The sequence below is a fragment of the Ptychodera flava genome, chromosome 9 (assembly GCF_041260155.1).
Source record: "Ptychodera flava strain L36383 chromosome 9, AS_Pfla_20210202, whole genome shotgun sequence".
Lineage (NCBI taxonomy): Eukaryota > Metazoa > Hemichordata > Enteropneusta > Ptychoderidae > Ptychodera > Ptychodera flava.
Window position 1 is genome coordinate 19,789,397 of NC_091936.1, and position 13,141 is coordinate 19,802,537.

The following is a 13,141-nucleotide window of genomic DNA, read 5'->3' on the forward strand; positions in this document are numbered from 1 at the left end:
TTAGCACTAGTTGTGCACGCCATACAAAAAACAATGGACGTGCATGTGTATGCCATAGTGTATTATCCTTGTATCGCCGGAGTTTGAAAGAAATTGTCTCATGCATGTCTGAGATATCTGCGTGGACGGACAGATAGACAGACTGACGGAACCAATCCATAAGTCCCTTCGACTTCGCCTGAGGGGGCTAATAATAGTAGTACTATGATGAAATGTAAAGTTGGGCCACATGATCACTCTAAGAATGATTTCAAATTGAGTTTCACGACGAGATGAACTTCTATTTTCAGTTGTATGATAAAATAAATTTTGTATGATGTGCTACAATTTAGACAAAATCTTAGGAAGACGTGCAATTTTGCAAGACCAGCCCTCTCATCATCAGCGAATACTTCTGCAATGGAGCGTTGTCGAAGAAATAAATGATTCTTGTTAATCATCTACAAGTCTAGACCCTGGTTCATCTCTGGTAACACGTTCGTTGAGGAACCGAATAACAAGGTATACGCAGCATGACAAAAGAGACAAGGGAATATCAAATGCGGAGCCCTGGTTGTTATGACGAGGTCAGACCTATTGAACTTACGTACAGAATTTTAAACCTCTGATAATCTATTTTGGGTTTAAATATTACATATTCCTGTCATTCATTAATTCCAAAATCTAACCGTAGATCCTGGAGGCTCTATGATCTAACAGCTGCAGCAGCTGTTCGATGTTTTTCTTTACAGATTTACAATTATATAGATTTGATTATTCACCTTACATTTTTAAATAAACTTTCAAAAAACTTCAAGCAAAACGTACGAGCACACGCATGTGAGAAGAAATGGCACTGGCTTCAACACAGAGGGCGTTGCTACACTCCCTTTGGATCCATCATGTTTTGAAATACCAATGTCATCATTCAATCCGAATTAAGTGACCTCACGCACAGTATTGACAAGAGGCTATTTTGTAGCGCCCTACTGATTTGAATGTTCTGAGTACGCCGCATCGTACAAGAATTAGCCGAAACAAGCTGTCTTGCTTATAGAGTTTAAGACTTATATTTGAATAAGAATGGAATTTTCCCACGTATTGTAAGTTGCAATACTGTCTAATCTATTCACTCGCCATACTCGAACTACATCACCAGTATTATCCCTTGTTGGTTCACGTATCCGACCATGTTATATCACAGTCAGCTGTTCTAGGCTCGCTTACGTACGAAGTCAATCAGCAAATACCGCAGGATAGGAACTGTTTTATTGAAAAACCAAGCACATAAATATCACTATCTTATTTTGTCTCATGAGAAACATATTTTCTAAGGCAAACGCTAAATCATCACTTATAGAATCAAGAAAAGCGAGACCATATATTTACATTTTCCATTTTTACTTTATGTTTGAAATTAAAAAAAACCGGCATGTCATACCAAATGACATCGTATCTCCTTCCCTGGTAAAATGCTGCTCCTATCCTCGTGTACGATAGGTCTAGGAAGGAATAAGGCGGTAACAAGAGTGCAAAACAACCGAGAGACAACTGTCAACGAGTGATGGGTAGCTTGAAAACAGTGACAGCCGTGATTTGAAGAAAACAAAAGAATAATCTCGATGACTTCGTGTGGAGGCGCGCTCGTCTACTAGGCGGTAATTACATGGCACATATATCCGAATCGTATGCCGACAAAGTTTTACAGCAATCCTTTTTTAACAAGCACAAGTCTTTACTGAAGTGAATTGATGTGATCTATTGTGTAATATTATCTCGGAATAATTCTAACAATATGAGTATCACATCTCAAACTACATCATGAATAATATGTAATGAACTGGACATCTAAAATCTCCAATGATTTGTTTACAAGCAAGAAAGATAATTTTTACGCTCGAAACTCTATAATGTAAAATATTTGTAATTGTTCTGATTTAGACATAGTAGTGTGAGCTTCAATTTCCAACAGACATCATCACCTAATTTCAAACTGTTGTCTATCTTCTTTGGAAACACTCTTATTGCCAACGCTCAGCTGTTTCTAGAATTATTTTTCACTCCATTCCAACTTTAGCAGACCTGACGTGTTATTACAGATCTTTCTTAGACTCCTCCGACACGTTGGTTTGTTCCTGAAAAAGAAAAAAACAAAACCTAGCAAAGCATTTTTGATTGGGTACTGGGCAATACATTGGCTATATGAGACCATACAGGGACAGCCTTTACATTGACCACGCATGACGTGCGTGTAAAGAATCCGAAAATACGACACGCGCGTGGCAAACGAAATACGATGTATATCATGTTTGACCTAATTCCCACATTCCCGAATCGAAAGTTCATAATTACGAAAATCCGACGCTGAAACAATGATTTTAACTTCCCCCTCCCATACACCAAAAATTTCTGTCATAAACTCTGAGCGGTGACTGAGTATATCACGCGAACACAATAATGGAGATAGAGATAAAGTCCAGCCTCCCACACTGAACACAATGAGTTTCGTTTGTCTCACGCGTGTTTTAATCATCAAACGCCCATAACTCTAAGTTTAGCTCTTTATTACATCAACCATTTGGCCCCTTGGAACACTAGAATATATTTCTGACGGCGGCCAGAAATCATAGTTTTTTATGTGTTATGTCTGTGAGAGGGATGAAGCTTTTGCTAAACAATCTTTCATCATAATGATTTAAAGTTCAGGCAGATAAAATACTCTTCCCAAATGATCATAAAATTGAAAATAAATCGATGCTTAGAGAAAGTAACTTCTTTCCGCATAATATGAGACTTGCGCTTTAAAGACACATATTGCCAACAGGACCGTAGGCTGACCAAAAGTGCCAAGGTGGAAGAACCAAGCTTAACTAGGATTTGAGAAATTTACATAAATTCGGCATATTGACCGTAGGAAATGAGTAAACATACATTTTTGTTAACATGATTTCTAGATTTCATCACGTCATTGGCAACAACAGATGTACTCTCATTCTACTCCCATAACCATGTCTGCATGCCCCAGTGCCCATCGTGTCAAAACACTCAACGCTTGTGTCATGTCCTTGAAGGTAACCGATATTGTTGACAACTGTATTTTAGTCCGCACTAAGTTTCGTTTTCCAACGATAAGGTGACATGTTTTCAATGATGAACTGTGGTGGCAAAGCAAGTTTTATTTTGCATTTCGACGTTCTCACCTTTGAGAAAATTCAAAAAGGCAAGCATTGTAAAAGGTTGCAACAAGTGCTCCGTACAGACGAACTAAAATAAGGGGCTGCAGAAGGATGATTGTTATTGGATGAATGATGTTGAAGATTTCCTTCAACAATCATTTGCTTGAACGATCGCACGAGCGAAGCATTCACCGAATTTCTCGTACCTGGAGTTTCTGATAATTTTTCGATAACTCGTCATAGTCCACGTTCATTCTCAGGTACTTCTCTTTCATCTCACCAAGTTCAGCTTCAGCCTTAGACAGAGCTGGGAAATAAATAAAACATAAAAATCACAGGGTTTCTGTGAGTAAAGTGCTCGGGCCCAGATCTTAGTCCGGGCAGGTATCACTGTAATAAAACCAGCGAACTGACTGATTCGATCAGCGAGTAGGCCGTAAGTATTAATACTCTGTGCGCCCGAAGCCGTAAGAATTAATACTCTGTTTTGCGGGTACACTCAAAGTCTCCAATACGGTCGACATTATTGTGAATAAACGGACGTTTATTGTGAATAAACGCTAAAATAAAGGGACGTATTAGTACGAAATTTCGTCTACTCGTTCGACCGACATCCTGTCATTCCAGAGACCTTCTACGCATGCGCTATCGCATTATATACGAGGAGCAAGTTCGGTGACAATAGTGCTAATATTTACCTTGTTTGGCTTCTTTGAGTTCTACCTTGGCTTCGATTCCACTTTTCTGCAAAGCATCATATGGTAATAAATGTAAGCAGTGAAAATAACTGTGTAATATTCGTGCTAAACCAATCAAATTCGCAAACGCTACTATAATTCTTTCTCCAAAAGGGATGTTCTAGGATGATGCTATCAGTCTCCAGTTAAGGGTTAGTTATTTGCATTTTGAATATATAAATCTACACAAATGGATGTCCTCTCTTCTGCTGATTTAACCATGGGGGACATTGATCCGGGTCTACCTGCTAAAAGGGATCAATGAATTTCGTATGTACTAACCCGTACGCAATTCAACTTATATTTGTACAAATATTGCACATTGTGATGTTAATCGGCATTTTAAGCACTCTCTCACTCTTGGCTAACGGGTTTTCGGGTGTACCTTCAAGGCTTCGATTTCCTCAGACTGCACATGCGCACTTTTTGGGGACGGTTTAGCACTGGCCTCCTCCAGTTCCTTCTCAAGGGCGGCTCTCTTGGCGATGGCACTTCGTAACAGGTGGAGAACACTGCATGATAGAGAACAAATCACAAGTTGATGATAAGACGACAATTTCATGGATGTTACACTGTTTTTTTGTCAGCACATGATAAGATATTTCTCAATCACAATGGACTGTAAATGTCCCCTCAGCTTAATTTTAGTTTTTTTCACAGTTACCGATGCTTCCGCAGAAGTGAAGTCAAGTTGAACAACAAATAACGGGTTGTTTCTATACTTACATGGCAAGATACAGGGCGAATCCAGTTATTAGGAAAGACTTCGATTCGCGGTAGTACTTCTCCTCAGCGATGTGTTTGGCACATGGGTTGATTTTGAGCTCTTCGATATCCTTTTCATCGTCGGGAAAGTATATCTTGTAAACGTCACGTCCGGAATCTGCAAAGGAGTGCGGTCATATTAGCTTTAGTCCTGTCAATTTGTAAAGGAAAAGGTGGGGGATAGGAGAAGCCATGGGGACACTTCATTCTCTCACAGTCCTTCGCCGGCTATGATATATGTTGTCTAGCCCTCGGGCGCTTGAGGTTTCTAATGTGTACAGAAGAAAGGGAAGGTAATACACGGTTTTGTCCTCCGGACCGCGAACTCCACACAGTATATGACTTCTAGTTCGACAGCTGAAGACCTGTTGTGTTTAATGCCCGAGTTTGAAACATGCCGAAACTGGACTGAGTCATCAGTTCAGCTCGAAAGTTTCTAAAAGACCACTTTCCGCGGCTGTTGCGTACGTGTGGACGTAAGTATTGGACTGTGCCAATTTATAGTTCTTTGGCCAAAGACTGGCATGTATCTAACTTGTGCAATAATCGCTAAAGATGTCTATCTATCTATCTATCTATCTATCTATCTATCTATCTATCTATCTATCTATCTATCTATCTATCTATCTATCTATCTCATCTATCTATCTATCTATCTATCTATCTATCTATCTATCTATCTATCTATCTATCTATTTCTCGATGGTGGTCATTCGCCCTTAACTGCACTGATATACGTCGAATTTTTTTATTTAGCAACCCTGGAAAGAAAAACTGTTATCTTCTTCTGCTGTACACTGAACAATGCAAGCAGCTGTGGTGTGGCTAAGCTCATTATGCACGATGGTCGTTTCATAATGAAAATGTTTTTTTTTTCCTTTAGCAGAGGAGTGACACCCCCATGGTGTGGCCAGGTTTCAACATGCAATGCATGTGGGCCTCCCTCGCGGAAATTGCTGAGGAAAAATTAATAACAGCCAGGGCTTACGGGCTAGGAAGCGAACGAAGGGCTATAAGCTGCCCTATTCAAAGGATTGCAAACGCTTGGCCATACTGAAAGAGGAAACAAAAAAATTCGAACCAACAGAACGCAAAGGTCATGAGTTTTACTTGACAACGGGTAATTGAAACATTTCGAATATTGATACAGCGTAGTTACACAGTTACAACAAACTCAATTGATTACTAGGTTAAAATGTGCATGACGCGTATTTACCCATAGGGAATCTCTTAACAACTGGGTCCTTAAGGCAAAACAAAACACATCAAAATATGCACTTCGAGCATGCGCTATGCTGTGCAAGCTGACAAATCAAGCATATCATAACACCGTCCTCGTTTAAGGTAGAATGCGCCTCGGGGACAGATCGGACTCTCAAACTTTTATAAATTCTTTTAGTCTACCACTTTAGGGGGCTCATTTTAAAGCTTATGGAATAATACAAGTTTTAGTTTCGGGAACATAAAACAATTAATTTTATCCCATACAGTTCACACTGGGATGACGACCATTTTGAATTTCAAAAGTCCGGTAAACTTTGGATAATGTGTTTCTTAATTTCGAAAGGGGTTAGTTTCCGTACTGATAGTTTGAACAAATGTTTACGTTTTTTTTCAATTTTAAGGCGCTTTCTACCGTTAAACATTCAAAAATATGCAATATAAAATGAGCAAACGAAATAGAAAACCCACCTATGAAAGAGACGGTGACAATGGCCACTATTGCGATGAGAAAATATTTGTATTTCAGTTCTGTGCGCAGCGTCTTATTAATGCCATCTCGTACACTCATCCAGAACGTCGACTCGTAAACTTTCTTCCATCTGCAGTACAGACGTCAGAGTTTAGTGACATGTTCTTTATAACGTGTCAGATTGTATTTCTATTCCCGATATCTTAACGACCGTGGCCTATACAAGCAAAACAGCGGCATCAAAAAATATGCGCTGCAGAGTCATGGAGGAATTAATGAAATATCACCACATGCCAAACTCAAAGCAAAATTTTACAGCAAAGTGGAACACATAGCACTTTTTGTTTGTCTTTTAAATATCACAAACAATATCGAATTGACCTCCACTGTCTGAAGGTGACGAATAGAGTACAGTAAAGAGTTAAGGTTTGCATTTTTCTCATACTGTGATTGTGATCGTTGCCATATCACATCTCTTTATTTTCTTTTTAATTTCATCTGAATACCTACTTTTTAACGCTTGGGATCAATGGGACTCAAGGATGGAGAGATTTGTCGGTTTATCCGACCTTGACACTTTTTGTTTTGTCGGGAATATCACAGTAGACTAGCGAACCACGAGGTAATATAAGAAAGAAATAGGTCTTATCAGTTGTCTCATTCATCAAATGACATCACAGACAACTTTGCCAGGTGGGTTTCTGTTTAAACTAAAAGTATATGCGTCTCCTAGCGACCAAAATGCTCTGTCAGCGTTTGGCTAATTTTTCACTACTCTGTTTCAATGTATCAACTACAGAATTTTTTCTATAATCCGATCATCATGACCAATGCCCGGTGTCTTGCTTGCCATCACAGCCTATATATGTGAAATGACCGTTGTTATTGTCGATAGATTTATTCTATTCCAGACCTGAATACAAAATTTAAACAATAACAATGCAGATTATACTCATATAGGGTATATTTAGGAGCTAAATATTAGGAATTTCTCCATGGTTCAGGAATTCAAGCCAGAAACTGGAGATGATACACAGAACAAACAAAATTGAAAAAATGACCAAAGTTACAGCTAATGGATCTTTAAGTTTCGCGCTGTTCAAAGACCAGGTTCTACCACAATAAATTCACATTTGAAGGGGAAAATCTTGTCATTTTCGCTGCGTATCAATACCTGACGGTTCACATTACCAGTCCCGGTATTTGCACAACATATATTAAGTGAGTTCATTTTTCAGATTTCCCCCGCCTTTGGTAAATCTGATCAGTTTCAGGCCATGACGCAATAAGTAGCTAAACTGTGTACACAAACACAAGCACATTTTCGTTCCCTAATTCTAAAAATAGTGTCAATATATTAGCATCAAGCTAACACTTCTTCAAAGATTAGAATTAAACGAAATTTGTGGATAATTCTTTCAATGAAATAAAAATGCTCTGTGCGTCATAATCTCAGTTAGCTCAGTGTTATTGCCTAGCAATAGCCAACATCGGGGTCAAATAAAGGTCACAGCCTCATTTCAGTGACATGTTGACGAGGTCCCAACTGTATACATACTGAACATTTGGCAGATGCGCCGACTGACGCATGGTTACTAAGCTGAGTGTTTTTAAGTGAGCTGTCGATTCTCCGTGACGTTTTTTTAACGGAAGACTGTCGATCTCCGTGACGTTTTTTTAACGGAAGACTGAACCATAAAGGCGACCTCCACGGTATGAATCCCTCTGACCTTGTTTACGTTTCTATTGTTTGATTTTTGCTGAACCATCCTAGCCAAAAGCACATAAAATGTAACGAAAAAAAAATTACATCCGAAGAGGTCATTTTATTCCGTCATTTGCTCGTTCTGTTGAACTGTAACTTTGACTGGCTCAGCAAAAATTTGTTAAGCGAAATCTGAACAGAAATTTAGCAGATAGTCGTAATATCTGTGTGGTTTTAATTTCATAGTCAAACTTTTAGTTGACTTTCAAGTATGGTGAGGAATTTTGTGACTTGGAAAGATCTTCTATTTGTTATAATCAAGGAATGTTAGATATTTATTTTGCAGCAGGTTGAATTTTTTGAGGGAGGTCACCTCGCTGCAATGTGATGGCAATCGTACTTTTAACATTTTTTTAATAACTGTGAAAAACGAGAAAAAGAACAAGAAAAAGAATAATAAAAAATAAAACAACAACAATACATATATCATATCATATCATTAGTTATCATGACATGAGTGTTGTAGATATTAGACATGGCATTCAAAGACAAGACAAAGAAGCAATGACAATACTTCTTTCGATTGGGTCATGGGTACCCCAGCTCAGCAGCTGATTTCGCGACATGCGCATGCGTGTTCGCACTTATGTGACCTGACATAATCTTGTGTGAAGTCAGCATAAAAGCTTGTAAATTATTTGTGTACTGTAAACAGACTGGCATCGTATATCAAAAAGCCAGTGACAAGCGTTTGTGCCGGACTCAAAGATATCACATGCTAGTATTTGTCTCTTTTTTCCTACATTGATTTAGATATGGAAACCCCCGAACTGCGTGCGCACCAAGAAGGAAGTGAAATACACTTTGAAATTCAGGAAATACTGGGATCGCATAGTTCTGCTGTTCATTGTCAGGAGAATTTCGCTAGGTCGAAAAAAAACCCAGTCTCGTCATAATGTCCTTACACCCCTACCAGATAATTTCCCGCCAAATTATGTAAAGGTCCACCATGTACATTGAAAAACCGTGCTATATTGTTTTCTTTACTACAAATTTACTCCAAATTACGAGCGATTCATGTTTCAACGATAGTCTGGTTCTTCCACTGTACCTTCTGTCCGCCTAAAATCTATGCACTCTCTCCTAGTTGAGAAATGACCCATGCAGGACCCAGGCAGGTCATACGCAGTCTGGCCTTTGGCAAAATGCCAAGACACAGTCATTCTTTGTAGGACTTGAGGTTTGCGGCGCAACAACACACTCACAAAGAAAAGACCTTCGAATGGCTCATACGCGTTTGCACGTTACGAAACGAACTCTCATAACGTAAACACTGAGGGTGTCCGATTTCGTGGAAATCTTGACAGCTTGCGTTTACCTTAAATTTCACGCGATGACTCTGTTTATGATATTTGGCAAGTTCAATTTGCGACAAAGCTAAACTAAGATGAAGGTCCTCGGTGATAGCTCAAACTGCAATATTTGTTTTGGTTACAGGCTCATGTTTTAAGTAAAACATATCTTTTAATACTTTTGAGGTCATCTAGGATTACGCTATGCTAGGTAAAAGATAGATATGCTTTTTTCCCCATCTACTTACAATTAATCAAATTAAAGCCGCTGTCGATTAATGTGGGGTTTCATAATCCCTGTAATTAGACAGTGAACCACTGTAAAAATTCTCTTGTCTACTTTCTTTCTTAAATACAAGTATTTTCACTTTCACTTCAGTATGCAAATTGGCCAACATGGACAGCAACATGGATAGACAGCTCTTGCGTCGGCCATAATCGCAGTCTTTACGAGGTGTTGAGAATTTGTAAGAATCCCAGACAAGCAAGCCGGTCGTTTCGAGCCATTTAGTACTTACGTGGTTGCTCTCACAAAGGGCGCGAGAAGCAAGATTACAAGCATCATTTCGACGACCAGGAAACTGGCCACGACTTGGAACAGCAAGTGTAGCGGCATGTCGGTTGTTGTGAATGGAGAACTCTTCTGTAAACTATAGGGTCAGAGGTGACGAGTCGAGTTGCTGATAAAACAGTGTCACCAAACACACCTGCTGCCAGAAGCCTTCCGGTACAATATAATACTGGGACTTATCAGAAGCTCACGATAGGTGTCGAGACTACTGAATGGTTGAGAAGTAAACGTCACCCACTCATTGCCTGTGTGTTTGTTTGTTGGTTAGTTGATCGCATGGGCAAACAAGGTAACTTAGTTTTCGCAGTCCGCAGCGGTCTTCTATGAATCAGTCCTCCAGCAATTTGCCAACCATTTGTGGCGAATGCTTAAGCTGGGAAGTATTCCTTTTAATACTGGTTAATCATTGTTCAATATTGCAGAAAATCTATTTATGGTGAAAAATTGGAAACGGAAGTCGAAGCGGTAATAAATTTCGATTCATGCATGCCTCTGTTGGCCTAACAATTGTAAAAAAATGGAGCACCATGAAGTAGATCGCAATACATTCGCCTAGCTCAGACGTTTAATTATTCTACGGTAAAAGACTGGCCTGTCGATAGATGGCGCACTTATATATGTCTTCCGATGTTTTGTGGTCTGTTTATGCCGTCTCTAGGCTGTCGATCAACGTTGCTGTGTTACAAACCACTGGAGGAATCAGGATTTGGGGCTTCGCACCTGATGGCGCACCTGCATATGTCTCCCGATGTTCTTGTTCTATGTCTATGCTGATTCCAGTCTCTTGATCCACGTTGCTTTGATAAATAACCAACGGGGAACTCAGAATTCGGGCTCGCAGGGAATGGTGTTGACTGTTAGGGACCGTTCAGTTTTTACGGCCTGGGGGGGGGACGGCAAAATCTTGTCGCCGGTGTTCAAAAAAATATAGACCCCCCTGTATTTTTTTGCGAAAAAATGATGACCCCCCTTTGTCAGACGAAAAATTTGATGACCACCCCCCCCCCCCCCCGCTGAAAAATAACCAAAATCCATTTAGTCAAATTTACCAGCCTCCGGTTTGGATTTGAACTTCCGGTACGCGGCGCACTTTATTCGTGTAGCAGAGATGCTAGAGCACAAACCTTCTCAGCCACATCCATGCAAACGTCTGTTAATTAGGACGACTGTAAGGCAATTTTTAACTTCATTTCCAAAAGACAAACTTATGTCCATGGACATTGTAATAAAGTAAACTTTATTCGAGTGGTTTCCCAAAGGCAGCCCTCCGGTTAAGAAGGGGTCATGGGCCATTACGTAAAAGTTAACTTTATTCTAGTGGGTAACCAAAGGCGGCCCGCTGGTAAAAAGATGGTCGATCATGGCCCATTGCACGAAGTAAACTTTACTGAAAAGGGCCGCTGAAGGCGTCCGGCTGTTAAGATGGTCAAAACTGAACCAAATAAAACACTATAGAACAGTCACTGTTTCTGAAAATGTTTTAATGCAGATGAGGTCCACATGCTTCAGTTTAAATGTATTCTGGAGATGCAATCGAGCTTTTTCATAGATATCCAGAATAGACAACTTTGCCGTGCTCCCACGATCCCTAGGAAAAACCCATCTGATCGACATAAAGTGAGGCCCGAGTAATATATGTATCAAACCTGTCTTCTTTCAACGCCTAACTTCAACTCCCAAAGTACCAACGATATAAAATGCCATTTATTTGCCATCGTTTTTGGTTGACCTGTACGCATAGGCGATGACGACATAGTCGGGGACATAGTGACCCAACGTAATCGATCTCGAATGTATACCAACCAGAGATATGTTTTAAGGTGAAGTACTACGAATTACGTCAAAATTAGGTTGTGGTGTCATTTTCCTGAAACTTTGCACAAATATTCTTGGAAGTTGTGCAAGTGCAAAAATGAAATAAAAAATGGGGGTCACCACGCTCGTTTCCATGGAAAACGGGCGTTAAAATGGCGTCGTTAGAAATAAATAAAAATGATATAATTCACTTAGACTAAAGAAAGCAATTATAAAACGCTTAGCAAATGAGTTAATTTTAATAAATGCCAAGACATAAGATCCATATCTATCGAATGTATAGTTTTCATGATGTTTGCATAGAAATTTTAACATAAGTATAGATTACAAAATGACAATATCGAAATTACATCATACATAATTTTCGAACTTTCTTCCTGTCGCTTTGAATGGTGTCATTTTGACCGAACTTGGCGATAAAATCCTGACATAATACCATTGAGTTTACACTTTTAATAACAAGGGTGGTCACCACGCTACTTTTTACAATATCTCCAGGTGATGGGTAATATGCGCCATGTAAATGGGAGATAAATGTTAATTTTTCGCTCATATTGAATAAAAACCAGCTTCCTAGGGGGGTCAAAATCTGATAAGGTTATAGGTCACATGTTTTCTAAGAGACTGGGTCAAAATTAGAGTAAACGCGCGATTGTCAACACCAATGACAGGTGATGTTAAATACATGCGCCTACAGTATCGGTATCGTGGTTCCGTTTGACCGTAAAAGTGACAAGAACATATGGGTTATAAAAAGTCTAGTATGTCCAGCAGATCTTGGACAGTGCATGCAATTGGAGGTACCATTACGTCACAAGTTGTGCGCAATTAAGCCGCTCGCTTGACCACTCATATTTTTAAAAAGAAGCAGAAGCACAGTTATAAGCACAGTTATAAGAAGAAAAGTAAGCCAAAAATAAACACGACCTAATTAGGTCATTGCCAGATAGACGTCCATTCATTCTAACGATGTGTGACGCGCAGTTTATGTTCATTAATATAATTATATATAATTAATTTGACAGAAATTACAGGATGTTGGGCGGTGTTTTCTTGTTTTTCTTGTTTTTTGGGGGGGGGGGGTAGTCTGCATGGAAATCAACTATCAGACTGCCACACATTAGGTGGCATTGTAGAATAAAAGTTACATAATTTGATTCAACATTCAAATCTAATGTGATTTTGTTGAGTTGTTTAAAATCAAATGAATCTATTGTATTTACTGGGAGATGTTAATAATATTGTATTTTGATTGGAAGAAATTAAAGACCCGTATGCTAACTGACTCACCGATTCAACTATCGTACCAGGCTTTCTTTTCTCTGACAAAAATAAAACTGAATAACGG

General features: G+C 39.3%; 2 protein-coding genes across 2 annotated transcripts in view; one reads left to right on the forward strand and one right to left on the reverse strand.

Annotated features, from left to right (window-relative positions):
- Positions 1-553: 553 nt before the first annotated feature.
- LOC139140273 (B-cell receptor-associated protein 29-like) lies at positions 554-10,115 on the reverse strand. Its single transcript, XM_070709415.1, has 7 exons — positions 9,926-10,115; positions 6,350-6,480; positions 4,619-4,775; positions 4,278-4,404; positions 3,854-3,899; positions 3,362-3,462; positions 554-2,114 (listed from the first exon to the last, which is right to left on the reverse strand). Exons 1-7 carry the CDS (start codon positions 10,021-10,023, stop codon positions 2,073-2,075), a joined length of 702 nt encoding a protein of 233 aa, XP_070565516.1. The 5' UTR covers positions 10,024-10,115; the 3' UTR covers positions 554-2,072.
- A 63-nt stretch (positions 10,116-10,178) lies between these two features.
- The window catches only part of LOC139140272 (short transient receptor potential channel 4-like), a 35,501-nt gene continuing 32,538 nt past the window's right edge, over positions 10,179-13,141 (forward strand). The window contains exon 1 of the mRNA XM_070709413.1: positions 10,179-10,267. The gene's annotated coding sequence lies outside the window, so the exon portion shown is untranslated. The remainder of the gene's footprint in view (positions 10,268-13,141) is intronic.

Coding starts and splice junctions, on each gene's coding strand:
- LOC139140273 (XM_070709415.1), bottom strand. CDS start 10,023: ATGCCGCTACACTTGCTGTTCCAAGTCGTGGCCAGTTTCCTGGTCGTC. Junction 4,776..6,349: donor TGTCACCGTCTCTTTCATAG/GTGGGTTTTCTA, acceptor ACTCCTTTGCAG/ATTCCGGACGTGACGTTTAC. Junction 4,405..4,618: donor TTCGCCCTGTATCTTGCCAT/GTAAGTATAGAA, acceptor TCTATCATGCAG/TGTTCTCCACCTGTTACGAA.